Below are 15,160 nucleotides of genomic sequence, written 5' to 3' on the forward strand. Positions count from 1 at the left end.
TGAGAGAAAATATTATTTGTTGGCTTTTCTAATTTGTCTAAGCTGGTTTAGTGTTCTGGAACCATTCCTTGGGCCTCGAAAGGCCTTTCATAACCTTGCTGTTTTCCATTTGAGACTGCACTTCTGCAGGCTTTTTCACAACGAGCCCACTTGGGTCTCAGAAGGGCCAACCTAATGAAGTTTGATGACATCAGCTCAGTCAAACTGCTGGTGCCCACATTAGGGAGGGCCAGATTGGTCCTGCTCTTTTTGTCTTTTAGGTCCTTTTTAAATGAGGGGTATTGCTACAGTCACAAGAACCGTCTTCCAGTTTCAGTCACCCCTTCTCTACATTTAAGAGCAGACTTCAGACCTTCCTTTTTGATAAAGCTTATAGTTAGGGCTGTCTTAGGCTAGGCTGGGCTTCTCTCACCTCCTCTCTGTCCGACTGTACTTGTGTTACTAAATCATCTTCTCTGGAGCCTTTGTGCTTCCCCACTTCCCAGATCCCTGAGTGATGCTGCTGCTGCTGGAGGAGGCTACAGACCTGAAGAGGTTCAATCTGCCACCCTTAGCACCACCTGTTTACATCCCTGTCAGTCCATCAGTATCTCCCTCTTTAGTATCTCTGCCCTCTCTTTCCTTCTGTATCTGTCTTCCTCCATTATCCATCTTTGTCTCTGCCCTGCTCACCTGCTCTCTTTCCTCCCAATCGGTCAAAGCAGACGTGCGTTCCTACTGATCCTGGATCTGCTCAATGTTCCTGCCTGTTGAAAGGAAGGTTTTTGTCACCACTGTTGCAAGATGTGCTTGCTGATGGAGAATTGTTGGGTGTAAATACATTGAAGGAGTGTGGTACTGGACGTCCTCTATTTGTGAAGTGTAACTTCTGTTGTGATTTGGGGCTATACAAATAAAACTGACTTGACAAACCGCAGCGCCGCTACTGTCTGTATAGCAGCATTAATGGCCATCTACAGTTTTGTCTATAGATCAGGAATAGATCTTTGAATTAACACACAAAAGGGTGTAGCAGTGTGTGTGTGTTCATGCGTTAAGTGTGTTTGAGTGACAAGGAGAGCACTAACTGCAGCCCATTTACCAGGCCAAAACTTTATTGAGAGATGAATGAGCAGCACTTGCAGCCCAGCCCAATTTTTCTTTTAAATTTTGTTTTTTTTCTGGAGCTTCCACAATGACAGCCTGACAGGCGGCACAGCGACAAAACCAGAATGTGACAGGAAGGTCGCGGGAAACCTGAGACAACGCGGGTTGCCTTTTTTACACTGCAGGCAAGCCAAGCAGAGCCAAGCAGAGCCGCTAAACACCCAGGTCGCTTAGAGGACTGATGGATGTGGGTCAAAATGCCAAGCCGACCCTTTCAGAGTGCCCAAACACCTGTGTTCACCTGCATTTTTGGTGTGAAAGGGGCTAAAAAGGCACTTTGACTAGTGATGCATGTGTGACGTCATGAGCCATTGCCAAGTACGGGTCCTTCCATGGGCCAAGTTTAAAATGCTCATGTCCAGGTAAAATTGGCATTGAATTGCCACTCAAGTGTGCTATAATTAATCTTGCATTAATTTTTATAACGTGTTAATTTAATGAATCTAATTAGTGCGTTAAAGTGACAGCCCCAGTAAGTATATGCAGCGTTGTGAAAATTAAGCCAGTTTTCTACATTTCTTCCTATCGTGCCTCTGAAGACTTCCCATCCTTGTAAGGGAAGAAGTCATGTCTCTCCTTATAAGCACATGCCTGGCAAACAAACTTGAATCCAGGTTATGTAGCTTCTCTGTCAACCCAGCCTCAATATTTGATGTGCTCTGTATTACACAAACTCATTCGGACTGCAGCAGTGCAAAAAAACAAACTGAATTTGCTGCAAAAGCATTTGAGTCGAGTACATCTATCAAATTTATAGAAATCTATCACCTATAAAACCATAAGAAGGCACAGTTTTACTGTACCTGTCACACCTTACAGACCATATGTGAGCAGACTCACCAGTCAGTACATGACACCAACACACGTGTATTCTGGGTTGTGGCTTGTTGTCTTGCAGGCTAATGCCCCGCTAGCAGTTCTTTGAGTTACCAGATTTATGAATGCGGAGTTTGCAGAAAACACTGACAGATTTTACTTGTGCGGGTGTCCACAACAATCAGCCGTGTCTGGTTGGCTCGAGAGCCGGCAGGAGAAGGGTGGTGGTGATGGATGGGATGGTGGACGTGATGAAGCGAGCTCCTTAAGAGATGACAATCCTGCCCTCTGGGATAGCTGGACTTCGTTTACCCTTCAGCGCAGGTCTCACTCCACCTCTCTGACTCTCTCTAGCTCTTCCCCTCGCTCGATGACCCGCCTGTCAGGATGCTAACTGCACCACTCAACTGGAAAATGAACAGCGTTGCATGTGGTGTTTGCAATGGAGGGTGAGACACTAAGAATCTTTCTACATCCCCAACTGACAGAATCCCGAAGCAATGTAAAGTCCATTTCACTGTCCTTAAATGCTCCAACAAATACGAAAGTACAATATTCAAGTGCACAGCCGGGCCAGGATTTATCTCAGGCAACATAATCAACTTTTCTTTTTTTTCCCACTGTTATATACAAACATCAATATCTCAACACCTTCATGTTGTTTCTATACTATAGAAATATTAGGAGTTGGTTCATTGAGCCCAGTGCTGGGTTCCTGTCTCTCCACCCTCTTACAGTACCAGACGTGCTGGTTCTGCTATCAAAGCTTGGAGGTCCAGAAGGATCAGACTTACAATTAGAATCAAATCCTGTTTGGAAGGTAGTTGATTACTCAAGGACTTGATAAAATTAACCCTGTCATTTGTCACTCCTTTGAACAGCAGTTAGTCACTCTCAGGTCAGACCAGAATCAGTGTGTGGATGTGAATGCGACTCTGAGGAGCTCCGTCTAACACAAAGGGCCTTCATTTCTATATAAAAACAGGCACACATTTTTTCCCCCCACAAAACTGAAAATATTTGGGTTTGTTTTGTTAAATTGCGACATTTCCATCAATCTGTCATTCCAATTGTTTTAAAAGACAGTCATAGAAGCTCGTTTCCTGATGTTCTCATCCAGGCTCATCTGGGAAACACCTCTTATCTCACGTTTTATGAACACCAACATTATGCTCTTGGCTTTTTTCAGTATCTCCTCAGTTTCATCAAGCCCATATCTTTTCATTAGAAGCCAGCAGCTATGCATGATTGCTTTCAGCTCTATCACGGAGGATAAGTGAGTGATCCTTGACACCAGACACTGAAGACTGGAGGCGAATCAGGAACTTTAGAGCCTGACTTTCTCCAGAGTGCACGACTATGCTCAAGTGTGTGCATTTTGAATTTGCAGGAGTGTGTGTGAGAGAGGATTGAGACAGCATGGAGATGAGTTTTTCTCTGGCAGCTTCAGATCCCATCAGCGGCACTATGTCTCTGCCCTTATCAGGACCATATAGGGTGTAATATATACGTCTAGCTTTGAAATGACATATTAATGCACCATTTCAAATAAGCAGGGGAAGTTTTTCATATAATCCAAATGCATGAGAGGTGTAACGCTGAGAACAGCATTCAGGAACACGCTGAAGATTAATCATATTGAGGAGGTTGTGATATCCATTAATATTCACTGTGATTGAACTATTTTGTCCTAAGGCAAAGTGTTGACTGCTTTGGGGGGTTTTAGGGATATTGGTGAAGTAGTGATCAAAAATCTGTTGCCTCCACCAACATTCTGAGACAATGTTATCCTACCTTTAGGAGGAGCCTTCGGGGAACAATTGAAAACCTTCCGCAAAACATCATCAACCCAACATGGCACACAATGTTCTCGAGAAGAAAGCATTTCTGGGTTTTTCCCACCAATGAGGTAGGTGATCACTGGTGCACTCCAGTTTTTATTTAGGGTAATAATGACTGCAAAACTTTCCATCCTTCTCTCAAAACACAGCAAGGTTTTACACCTTCACCTCTTCATCGCCACTGTCAAACCCTACCCAATTCATCATCTTCATGTGGTGTTTTGGTGGTTTACACGGTCAAACTGACCTTGAGTGGCTCAATATGTTGCCGTCTTTGGTACACGGTCCTCAGTACACACAGCACCTCCCTGATGGAGTTCCCTGGATGAGTAATAATTCAAACAGCTGTAGTATTTTACATCCCCACTTAAAAATTTAACACTCCAGCTTCACAATAGCCTGCAGCTAATGACACTGACACAGAGGTCAAATGGAGGAAAAAAGAGCCCCCTTTCCTTTCTCAGCTATCAGACCTTCTTTGTATACTTCCATTCAGGTTTCTTCCTCCAATCAATCAGTCACACAAGCTCATTATGAGTCCGACAATCGGCAAAAACACAAAACAAACAACAAGAAAAATCAATCAAGCCACTATATATTAGGTTCTTACAATAAATCCATCTGTGCAAGTGAGCGCTGTAAAATAGTAATAATGCTGTTAGGACTTCATGGTTCCTTATTGAAACGATGAGTATTATTACTTCAGATTTGCTGCTGCTTGTTTCTTCTCATTCTGAACACAGAGCAGTGGCCAGCCTGAGGACACGAGTCCTTCCACTGCAAAACAATTGTATGGAACAAATAACACAACGTCTATTTACTCCTTTTGATGGACGTTACTGGATACACTATCTGTAATAATATTCCTAATTAGAAATGTGTTGTATTACTCTGTTACTGCCCCCCCCCCCTTCCCCTCAGGACTGCTTGCTAACATCAACCTGTTCTCTGGACAACTTGTGTCATCCTGCGTTCTCCAGACCGCTGAGGACAAGGACATCCGAAAGATTCTCCTATCAAGGCAGCCGTCGCCACTCAAATGCAGGCCAACCGCCCGCTTTGACCTCTGACCTTCCTGGCCTTGGTGTTTGTTCCCACGAGGCCTGTCATGAACCCAGAGGGCAGGCAAGGAAATGTCAGAGCACTGATGGGGAATGGTGATGTAATAGCAGTGAAAGGTCAGGAGGACGGTGGGAGGAATGAGAGCAATCCGATACTGTTAAATAAGAACAGTGAGAGCGAGGGCCGGAGATTGGCCGCCAAACAGGATCAAAGTAAGGAGCCAATCACACACATATTGAGACCCAGTTGAATGTAGAACACCAGTTCTGGCAAGTTAAAACAAACGTTTCTGATTGTAATTAACTGGAACCTATAATTTAGGCTGCTGGGTACTAACAAGCGTGTAGCAGCAGGAGGAGACCTGGGGGCCACCGGGACTCCAACTGTAGCTGTCACACCTACCACCACGATTGCAGTATCATGTCATTTCCTCTTCACGCTACTAAAGCTAAATAATGCATGTATGTTCGGTCTATAATGTCAAATTGCCCCCCCCCCCCTCTGTAGCAGTCTAGATTAGCGTCCCTTGAAGCTGCTCTCATTATCGCTAGAGGTGAAGCAGCTCTACCTGTTTGAGGGGAGATTTGTCTCTGTCTGTATGTCTTAAATTATCCACAGGAACATATTATTATTCATGAATTTGTCTCAAGTGCTACCTTTACTTTATTTATTTCTGTCAGTGTCTCCTGCCCCCGAAGTGGTTTTCCTGTCTTATTTATTCATGTGTTGAGCGAGCTGTGACACCTGGAGATGAGTCCAAGGACAAAGTCTCATTAATAACATCAAGAGGAACAACTACAGCTCCTCAAGGTTAGCAACAATTTCGGGCGAAAGTCCAACAACACACTCTGGTGATCCATGACAGGGATGTAATGGGCGTGAAATGGAGTATTTGTATTTGTACATGTGTTTGTAGTTACATGAGGACCTGACACAGCAGGTCAGGGAGCAGCAGCTCCTGGAGCAGCTGCCTCGACTCAGCAGCTGACTTGACTTGTAAATGACAGGCTTGGATTTGAACGTATACAAACTTCTAGATTCGGTTCATTATTGTCAAACGTTTCGTTAGAATTCCGCCGTCATACAAGCACAAATGCCTGCACGCACGCGCGCGCGCACACACACACACACACACACACACACACACACACACACACACCTCTGAACTCTTGTGCATCAGCAGCGCTGCCTTTCTAAGAACAGCTCTGAGGTTGGATGTGACATTTTGACAGGAATGTCTAGATAAGCCAGAGGGGGTGGTCCAGGAATGACAATGATGTAGAAATACACACAGACACACACTGACGTCCTTGAGTAAAGGATAAAGGCAACTGACAAGGTCACTGGTTCCAAACCAGCAGACTGTCCTCTCGAGTGAAAACTCTACTGTACTACTACTCACACAAAAAGGACATTTTGCCTTTGAAGTACTCACAAATAGTTGCCTCTCTCTTCTGCATCCAGAATGCAGACAGAGCCAGCCATGAAATGTAGCTTGACGCTAATGGAGATATAACAACATGGCAACGCAAGCACTGGTGGCAGTCAGCCAGGTAACACTAGCATGGCGCTCTTCTCAAACTTCACTAAATAAAGAAGATCTGCCCAAGAAAAATGAGAGTGAGAGGAATGGAGAGATAAATACGCATCCGCACTCCAACAGTGACATCATCAAGAGTGGAAACGTGATACGGCACTGATTGAAGCAGCCGCCAGAAGTCAGAGGTGAGGACAGCAAACCTTAGGTGAAAACTTCATTTCAAGCCACAAATAGACTACTTGCCAGATCTATGACGGCCCAAGAGAGCAAACAAAGCTTCACTCTGTGGGACGCACTCTCTAGGAAGCACTCTGCACCTTTTACTGATGCAGTCGCAGGGAAGGAGTAACGTGAAGTAACTGAGGCCTTTTTGAGGAGAAACAAGAGACGTGTCCTTAACAAACTCTACTGCAGCCAGGAGAACTGAACTCAGTTGACACCTGGTGACACCACTGACACACGATGCCAAAAAAGCACGTCCCTGGATAATCTGACAATCCTCCACCATGGATCTTTGTTTGCTGTGACAGTGACGACAAGGAAGAAGTGTGTGAGGTCGCCTTTGACTTTTTACAAAATTTGTGGACCTTTAATGATAAAAGTTTAAGAACGTCTGCCCTCAAGCTTTTCTAACTAAAGTTTGACAGTTGAGCATTTTACAAACCTTGAGTCATTATCGAGGTCATAGGCTTGTAATGACGAGTCCTAAATGAGGCTTATTTGGTTCCCGGAGGCTGATGGCGTTGACTCATGAACACACAGAGTCACCCTCAGACTGGCACTGATCTAGTTTAAAGTTGAAGGAAACTCCAGCGTAGTTAATCATACTTTGCCCTCAAGGTTTAAAACATGGACCTGCATTGATGAATGAGGCGGTAAACTAGGAGCAAACTCCTTTAATTAGAATTACAAACTTCATTAAATATTTATCGTTGGACAGTGAAAATGGCATTTAATGTGTCGACGCTCTCTGTAAAAATTCAACCAGTGTAATTTCAGCGTTCCTCCAGGGAGAACAACAGCGGGAACTAATGAAGACAGAAAATCAATACGTTGACCAGTAACAAATGAATGGAATTAATCAGTGTCATGACTACAGTATTCTTTTAGCCTCCAGCGAGTAAAAAAGCACTCATTTGAATAAAATGATGCCATTGAACGCCACTCACGAAGACTTGTCTCCGACTGTAAATGCACCATCCCAGTTTAACAACACCCAAAGCAGCTTATAATTTCAACTCAATCACCAATTAACACCAACATTTATGCACTGATGCTGGAGGGCTGCAAGGTACCTACAGTAGCATCTCATCGCTATTTATCTAGCAACCATCAGAGGAGGTCACTCGACCCTCTGTAACCCCCAATAACAACCTGTTTACTGGGAATAAAGCAGCAATGGACCTTGAACAGGCTTCAGAGGGATTGGTTTTGGTTGATGATGATGACATCACTATACAACTTTGTGGGCTTCATGAATAAAAACTTAAACCACAAATATCCGCATCTTCACCTTGACAACCTTACGTGCAGCGGCGCGAGAGCCACGGGTGAGCTCTGTGAGCGTCTTTACGCTCGCTCTCCATTGAAAATGACCTCCGAGGTTTTCTCTCAGTGAGGTTTCAGGTAAAAACAGCAACAACAAAGCACTGGTAAATCACTGGGATTGAGCAGGAGAAGGACAGTATTTGCAGAGCTGGTTTTCTCCTGGCTCCTACACTTTGATGACAAGGCAGGAGCGACGAGAGCGTGTCACCCTCACGGCCTGTGGGATGAATGAGACGAGTGACCACTTATTACGCTTCAGGCTGAGGATGAATGTCTGGGTGCACTTGGGAGCTGTTGCCTCATCGAGCGGATGACGTTACTCAGCAAACCAACAACCTAAACAAATAAAAGTACTTGAAACTGGTTTTCCTGACATTACTCTAAACAATAATTCTCTAAGGAATTAAATATCTGGGGTCAAACTGAGTCCAATGCCTGAGTACCCATCAAACTACTCGCCTGTCTGAGCACACTGGATTATTTTTTTAAACAAATGTAGACAGACAAATAACCATCGACTGTTTATCACTGACGTTTAATCCCTGAAGCTGTGAGCTGCATCCCTCAGAGCCAGATGGACTGCAGTAACATGAGCCTCCGCTCCGCTACCAGCGCTTCCTGTGGCTTTTCCCTGCTGCATCGCTGTGCCAGGTGATGCTGCGCCTTATTGACAGAGTCAGCGTTCACACAGAGCAAAAAATATCAGAACTAGACTCTGCTTTACTGATGCAGCCAATACTTTATCCACCGCTTTAATAAGACCTAAGAACAGCTCTCAGTATCAGCGCTCCACAAAATACACCTTTCAAAGAGAGTCCAAGTAAAACAACTCCTCCCTAAAAAGATTTGCTAAGAACCTTATACAGCTCATGGAGGGGAGGATCCCCTGCAGGCCTGTTGTCTTATATTCAACAGGCTGATGGGAGAATATTCCAGGTGTGAATGAGATCAGGTGTTCCTGCAAAAGACAGTATGACTCTCGTCAAGTTCCCCTGGATAAGTAAAGGTTCAACAGGTTCCTTCTCTGTTCCATGTGAGGTGTGTTGCGGTTTCAGAAGCTGACCGTGAGGAGGAGGAAGAGGAGGAGGCCCACGCTACCTTAAATGTTTGCAGCTGCAGGTGTGGTGACTCCGGGGGTGTCTGGATGAATGCCACTGCTCTTCATCACTGCGTCGTCTTCCATCTTTCATTTCATCCCCAAACTTAATCTGTCCTCGCAGCTCTTGAACATTTGCTGGCGTCACGTCTTCTAATTTTAAACCAACTTTCGAGGAAATGAATGAAGAGCAGAAACAGGAGCGCGGGGGGTTCGCTTGTTTTGAGTTATCGAGAAAGCGTCGGTAGGCGGGACGGAGAGGAGGACAGAAAGCAAGACAGGATAGCCGCAGTACGTGGATGCTGTAAATGAAACAAACATATGTCTGTACAAATATCAACACACTTCTCAACTGAGGCGCCCATATCTTACATTTTTAATCCAGCTCACATGGACACATCGGTGATCACCTGACCACCCGAGGGAGAGTAGGTGAGCCAGGTGGAGGCGGGCTTTCGGCTGCCCACCCAATCAGAGGCTGGAAACCCTGATGGGGGGGGGGGGGGGGGTGTTTATTCTTTAAAAGAAGAAAGAGAGAGCAACAAAGTCATGTGGTGGCCAAGAACAACTGGTATGTGGGAAACGTTTGTGAGGGAGGCCCACTGCACTCAACTCTCCTGAAGTTTTTAATTATTTTTCAAAATAAAATTTCATTTCCCAAAATGTATTTATTTCTGTTTTTTTTTTCTTTTTTACATTTACAAGTCTTTACGCATTTTTGCTCGACCACGTAAATGAGGGGACATGTCGTACCGCCTGTGTGGTGTAACAAAGAGCTGCAGCAGAGACCAGGTTGCACATTGCATTAAAAGACTAAGAGAGGCATGAAAGTTAATCCATTGTGCTTTTAAGTCAGTTTTGCTCATCTGGAGAGAGAAAGAGTGACCTTTGATCTTTACAGTCTCTGTAAAGACAGGCGATAAGGTGATTATTCTCAATAAAGTGTGCAGACAGACGATGGGTAACCTTATTACATCTGACAGCCCGATGATGCTTGGCGGTGTGTTGACAACAGACACCCTGTTCATGATTACGGAGGAGTCAGAGCTTATTTTGTCATGCCCTGGTTGATTCGGGAGTCACCCTGACCAGACGGCTGTAACATGATTGGCCGTGACGTTCCCACACAGGAGTCCTCGTGGACTTCCATGTCCGCAATGAGTATGTCTTCTGTCGTCAGGATTCTCCCGGGAGCTCACTGGGAGATAATCTGACCAATCACCTGCAATGTGAAAGAGCCGCTTAAGCTTCTTTGAGGGAATCAGGCACAATCCTCAGACACAGCGGAGATGGTTCAGGACGGTGTCAACAATGAACCGGTTTGGGATAACGTGCTGTCCCTCCTCAGAGACATCCATCCATCCAAAACTGATGGGAGCCTATCCCATCAGTTTTCGGGCGAGAGGCGGGGTTCACCCTGGACAGGTCACCAGTTCATGGCAGGGCCAACACATATAAACAGACAACCCATGCAGGCACAGGGAGAACATGCAGACTCCGCACAGAAAGACCCCGTGCTCCAGCCGGGGCTCGAACCCGGAACCTTCTTGCTGTGAGGCGACAGTGCTGACCACTGCACCACGTACCACCCTCCTCAGAGCCATCTTGGGTAAATATCATTTCTGAGACTTCATGGTCAGCTCATGTACCATAATCATATTTAATGTTATGCTGGCAGTGAGAAACATGAAGAGTGCGTCAGACTGTTTACACTGGGCTACATCAACCAGGATGAAAGGACGAGGTTTTTTTAAATCAAAGTGCTTCTTTGCAAAGACTCTTTTGAACCCCACTGGAGGGATGAACACTTTTCTCAAAAGAGAATTGATGATGGTAATGCTGAAAGCACTGAATCGCAACTCCACAACCTTCCATGGGTGTAGAATGACAGGATGGGGAGTTTGACACGTCCTGGTGTTGTGCCTTTCATGCTACTTGTGTTTGGAAACGGCAGCAAGCATTTTAAAGAATGTGCACAATTCCACAAACATTTTCATGCTTGTTTGAGGGTTGTTGTTTTGTGTGTGTGTGTGTGTGTGTGGGGGGGGGGGGGGGGGGTTAGAAGAAGACTCATCAGAACTCACTTGAATTCTCCCCAGAACCAGACAAAAAGATAAATACCCTTCTCTGACCGCTAGAAAGCTGTCCCTCAGCCTTCATCCTGGTCTGCTAGAACTCAGCATCAGTCCTCGCTTCCCGGTATCAAGCCCAAGCCTGCTTGTAGTGAATATGCAAGCCCCCCCCCACCACCACCACCACCACCGGTCTAGTGGTCCAGTTCTGAAGAGTCTTCTTCATGGCCCCTGATGTCAATGGTCCAACTACCATCCCTGAGCTGCTAGGGGACTCCTTTGAAAAATATTCTGACTTATTAGTCCTGTCGAGTCGGGATTGTGGGATATCCTGGATGCAGTGGTGATTATATCAATACTTCTACAGTGTTTTTCATCCCAGACATTTATATTCAAGCCCAGTGTTGGACGGTGGTTGGCGCTGGAGGCTGAATTTGTGTGATCTGATGAGGCCATTATACAAAGAAGGCAGCAAAGCCTTTTTCCAATCAAAGCCCCTTTTTGTGAAATAACCTTCCTGCTGACATCAGACAGTGTGACCCCACTGAGGACTTTAACTCTTTTTGCTTTCGCCTGCTTCAGACCCTGGCCCGGTTATCCTTTAGTGATTCATTTTAGTCTCAGTTTAAAACATCATTTATGTCTTTGTTGCACCACAAACATGCGATCTCTGTTCTACTTCTCTCTCATCGTTCCCTCCATCTTTTTTCCTGTTGTTTTTTTTTCTCTCAGGCCTCTGTACTGGACCATCTGTTGTCTAGGGACCCCGCTTTCTCTCCCTTCCAGATGTTTCTTGGAGATTCAGCCTCACCCATGGGTCTCCCTCCCTTGTGTCAATGACGCCTTTATCTCTCACTTTGGGTTCCTCAACTGTGTGACATGAGTGTGTGTGTGTGTGTGTGTGTGTGTGTGTGTTGTCTGAAGGTCCCTACTAAACATCCATGTCATATTCTTCATTTATAATCTCTGATCCTGTTTGTCCTTACTGTCGTTTTCTAACTGTAAGTACATGTTGAGAACATAAATCGCTGGCTCCCTCTTGTTCCTTTTGAAGTTTCTTCCATTTCCTGATCTGTGTCAGAAATTTCAATTTTAAGCTGCATGGTGCACAGACTTGAGCTAAATGAATGACATGGACTTGACTAAGCTTTGCTTTCCTTGAAAGAGGGAGCGTGTCCTACTGTACTTGGTATCTACGAATTAAATGTGTCCGTCCTATCACTGAAAGCCATTTTCCCGTCTCAGATTAAGGTTAGGAATCCCTTTCACCCAAACAGACAACCATCTCTCTCTCATACGCACACACACACACACACACACACACACACACACACACACACACACACACACACACACACACACACTAACACCCAAACAGATGAGATGATAACGCGGTACTGTGAAATCTGTTCTGTGTTCAGAGAAGTACTGAGGATGGGATAGAATCTCCATTTCCTCCCTTCCCAATAATCTGTGCAGCTTCTTGTAGCCTGCTGCTTCAGACACTTCAACAAAATGTCAGGGATGAAACAGAAGCTATGATGCAAATTTAAGACACTGACTTTTAATAAATTTCACTAATAGAACACTCTCGATGCTGTAATCATAATTTTACGTCTTTATATTTAGGTTGCCGCTGTATTCTGGACTAAGTACTGGATCAACTGCATTATTATGACATGCGTTCAGTGCTCGGTGATCTCATCCACTGGCACCTCTCAAAGACTTTGACTTGTGGGAAGAGAGGCACAGACGTTTCTCAAATATTCCCATTTTAAATGTTTACCTGGGATCATGTTTGCAACATTAGTCAGTAAATAACTGCAACCTTTACATGCTTCTACACTGAGGGATTAGAACAAAGAGGATGGGTCAGTCTCTCCTAGAGGGCAGTGCCTCCTTCCTCGCAGCTCTGCTGCTAAAAGCTGAGCGATGATGACATCAAGTGGTCAAAATATCCAACATCAGCTGTGTGTAGTTCAGTCCTCAAACCTCCTTTCATACTGTGGAGGAAACAGTGTTATAATGTTTTTTTTTCCTGACGTCTTTCTATTATTGTCCATGATCTCATTCTCGACTGATGACAGGTGTTTATTTTTTGAGCCCAGCCAGCAGAATATGGTAGAGCTGCATTACCCAACTCTTCCGGCAACATCTGGATGCAAGCTGCCCGGCCAGATGAGCTGTGTCTTTGCTCCTGTCACCTTCTCACTGTCTTTTCATTCCTCTCTCCGCATACGTTGGTCTCTCGACAGCCCCCGACAGCTTCCTCCGTCTCCCTGTGTCTTGTTCAAATCTGTTTGAGGTCTCATGATGGGACAGACACATTGATAACAGAGGCCAAGGGAGAGCGGAACACTTTCACTAATGATGCATGAATCATCTCAGTTGCATGTCAGAAACTACTTTTTGAACCACAATTTGGAAATTTCTATTTACAAACACTATGATTTTTTCACTTTTTCTCATGTCTGCATAACAGTAAGAGATTTTTTTTTTTAATTTGTTGAACCGCAACTAAATGTTGACATGTGATGTGAACATAATCTGTAACCCTTCACCTGCTTCGTTATAATTTCTGTTATACTTCAGATTGGAACAACTGAACTGTTGCACATGTAACTGGCATCTGTTAATACAGAGATGCTGGAAACTGCTCCTTACGGTCGATAAATATAAATGATGTGCTTGTTACTGTTGCTGAGAAAAGCATCCCCTCTTCTCCATGAAAGCTCTGCTGCTTACAGCAAAGAGTTGACATAAAACACACGAAGATAAGAATAATTTCAACTAGTTGGCAGGGGGAAACTGCATGTTGTATATTCTTGGACTAGCATAGCCTGTGTGATATTGGACGAACAGAAAAGGTGCCAAAGTGAAAACTGAAGAACACCTTGGCCTTCGCTTTCACACGCTTGTCTTGTTTTACGCTACAAAATTTCCTTGTGAAAGTTTACCATGTCAGCATGCTAAACTATGCTAAATGTATGCTAAAATATGCATTAATGTAATCCAGGTGCATGCAATTTATCAACCCATCTAATAATTTTGGGTGAACGTAGTAGACAAAGAACATTATTCAAAAGGTTTGGAAGGTTTCAGAACACGCATGTCATTTGCAAGGTGCTGATTTCACGAGTGACGTTGCTTTTTACGATGAGTACTAACATGACACACAACTCTGAGTATAACGTCAAAATGTTGCGCAGGAGGACTTTACAGACAGGAGCCTCTGACATTCCTCCAGATCTCCTAAATCCTCCTTGTTCCTGACAAACAGCTCCTGGATCTCAGTCCAGACGTTTCCTGTCCCCCAGGGATTCAGAGCAGCATCCATCTGTATGTGACTGGAAGTATATTACAATAGCAATGTGCACTGAATCCTCAGGGCTTAAGTTAACAGGGATGACAGAGTTTGGAGGCTTGTGGTCATGACAGGCAGGCGCCCCCCTTCATTCCAGTCCATTTCATTATGACAGGAATCCTAAATCTTATGAAGACTTGGCGGAGCGATCCAACAGGAAGGATGAGTGGGGATCTGCTCATGATCAGAGGAAATGCTTTTGTGTGTCAGAAAGCAAGAAACTAAGCCTGTCCTCTTCATCATCCATCCATCCATCTTCAGCTCTGGAAGATGGATTCGCCTTCTCTTCATTCTTTTTTTATGACCCTAAATACTTTTGATTTGAAACAAGCAACTTTTTTTAATTTTATTGCTCTATCCCCCCCCCCCCCCCCCGCTTCGATGTCATTAAAATGGAACTCTGTGCGTTTGAAACATTCTGGACGCATTTGAAACACGTTTAACCTAGTTTATGTTGCGTGAGGGTTCATGAAATTCAGATCCAGTATCAGGGCCACTTGTTTGACCTTACACTAAAGACTGTACACGTTCCTGAAAACGACACACGCAGCTGAGCAACATTCAAACAACAGATGTAGCTTCATTTGTGACTCATGTGAACAGCAGAGTCAAATATGTGCAGTTTAGATGCTTTAAGTCATGAAGTTGTTAAACGTTGACAGTGGTAAGCTCACC

At 44.6% G+C, this 15,160-nt stretch overlaps 1 protein-coding gene across 2 annotated transcripts in view; it reads right to left on the reverse strand.

Annotated features, from left to right (window-relative positions):
• sphkap (SPHK1 interactor, AKAP domain containing) overlaps positions 1–9,450 on the reverse strand; it is a 123,349-nt gene extending 113,899 nt beyond the window's left edge. The window contains exon 1 of one of the 2 annotated variants that reach the window (XM_086215629.1): positions 9,052–9,450. Coding sequence is in view for 1 of the 2 variants with exons in the window: in XM_086215633.1 (XP_086071759.1) it covers positions 9,052–9,143 (92 nt within the window). In the remaining variant the exon portion in view is untranslated. The remainder of the gene's footprint in view (positions 1–9,051) is intronic. The other variant, XM_086215633.1, reaches the window with a different exon arrangement.
• Between the last annotated feature and the right edge of the window lie 5,710 nt (positions 9,451–15,160).

The sequence above is a fragment of the Aulostomus chinensis genome, chromosome 10 (assembly GCF_037954235.1).
Source record: "Aulostomus chinensis isolate RoL2024-O1b breed Wild chromosome 10, RoL_Achi_v1.0, whole genome shotgun sequence".
NCBI classification, from domain to species: domain Eukaryota; kingdom Metazoa; phylum Chordata; class Actinopteri; order Syngnathiformes; family Aulostomidae; genus Aulostomus; species Aulostomus chinensis.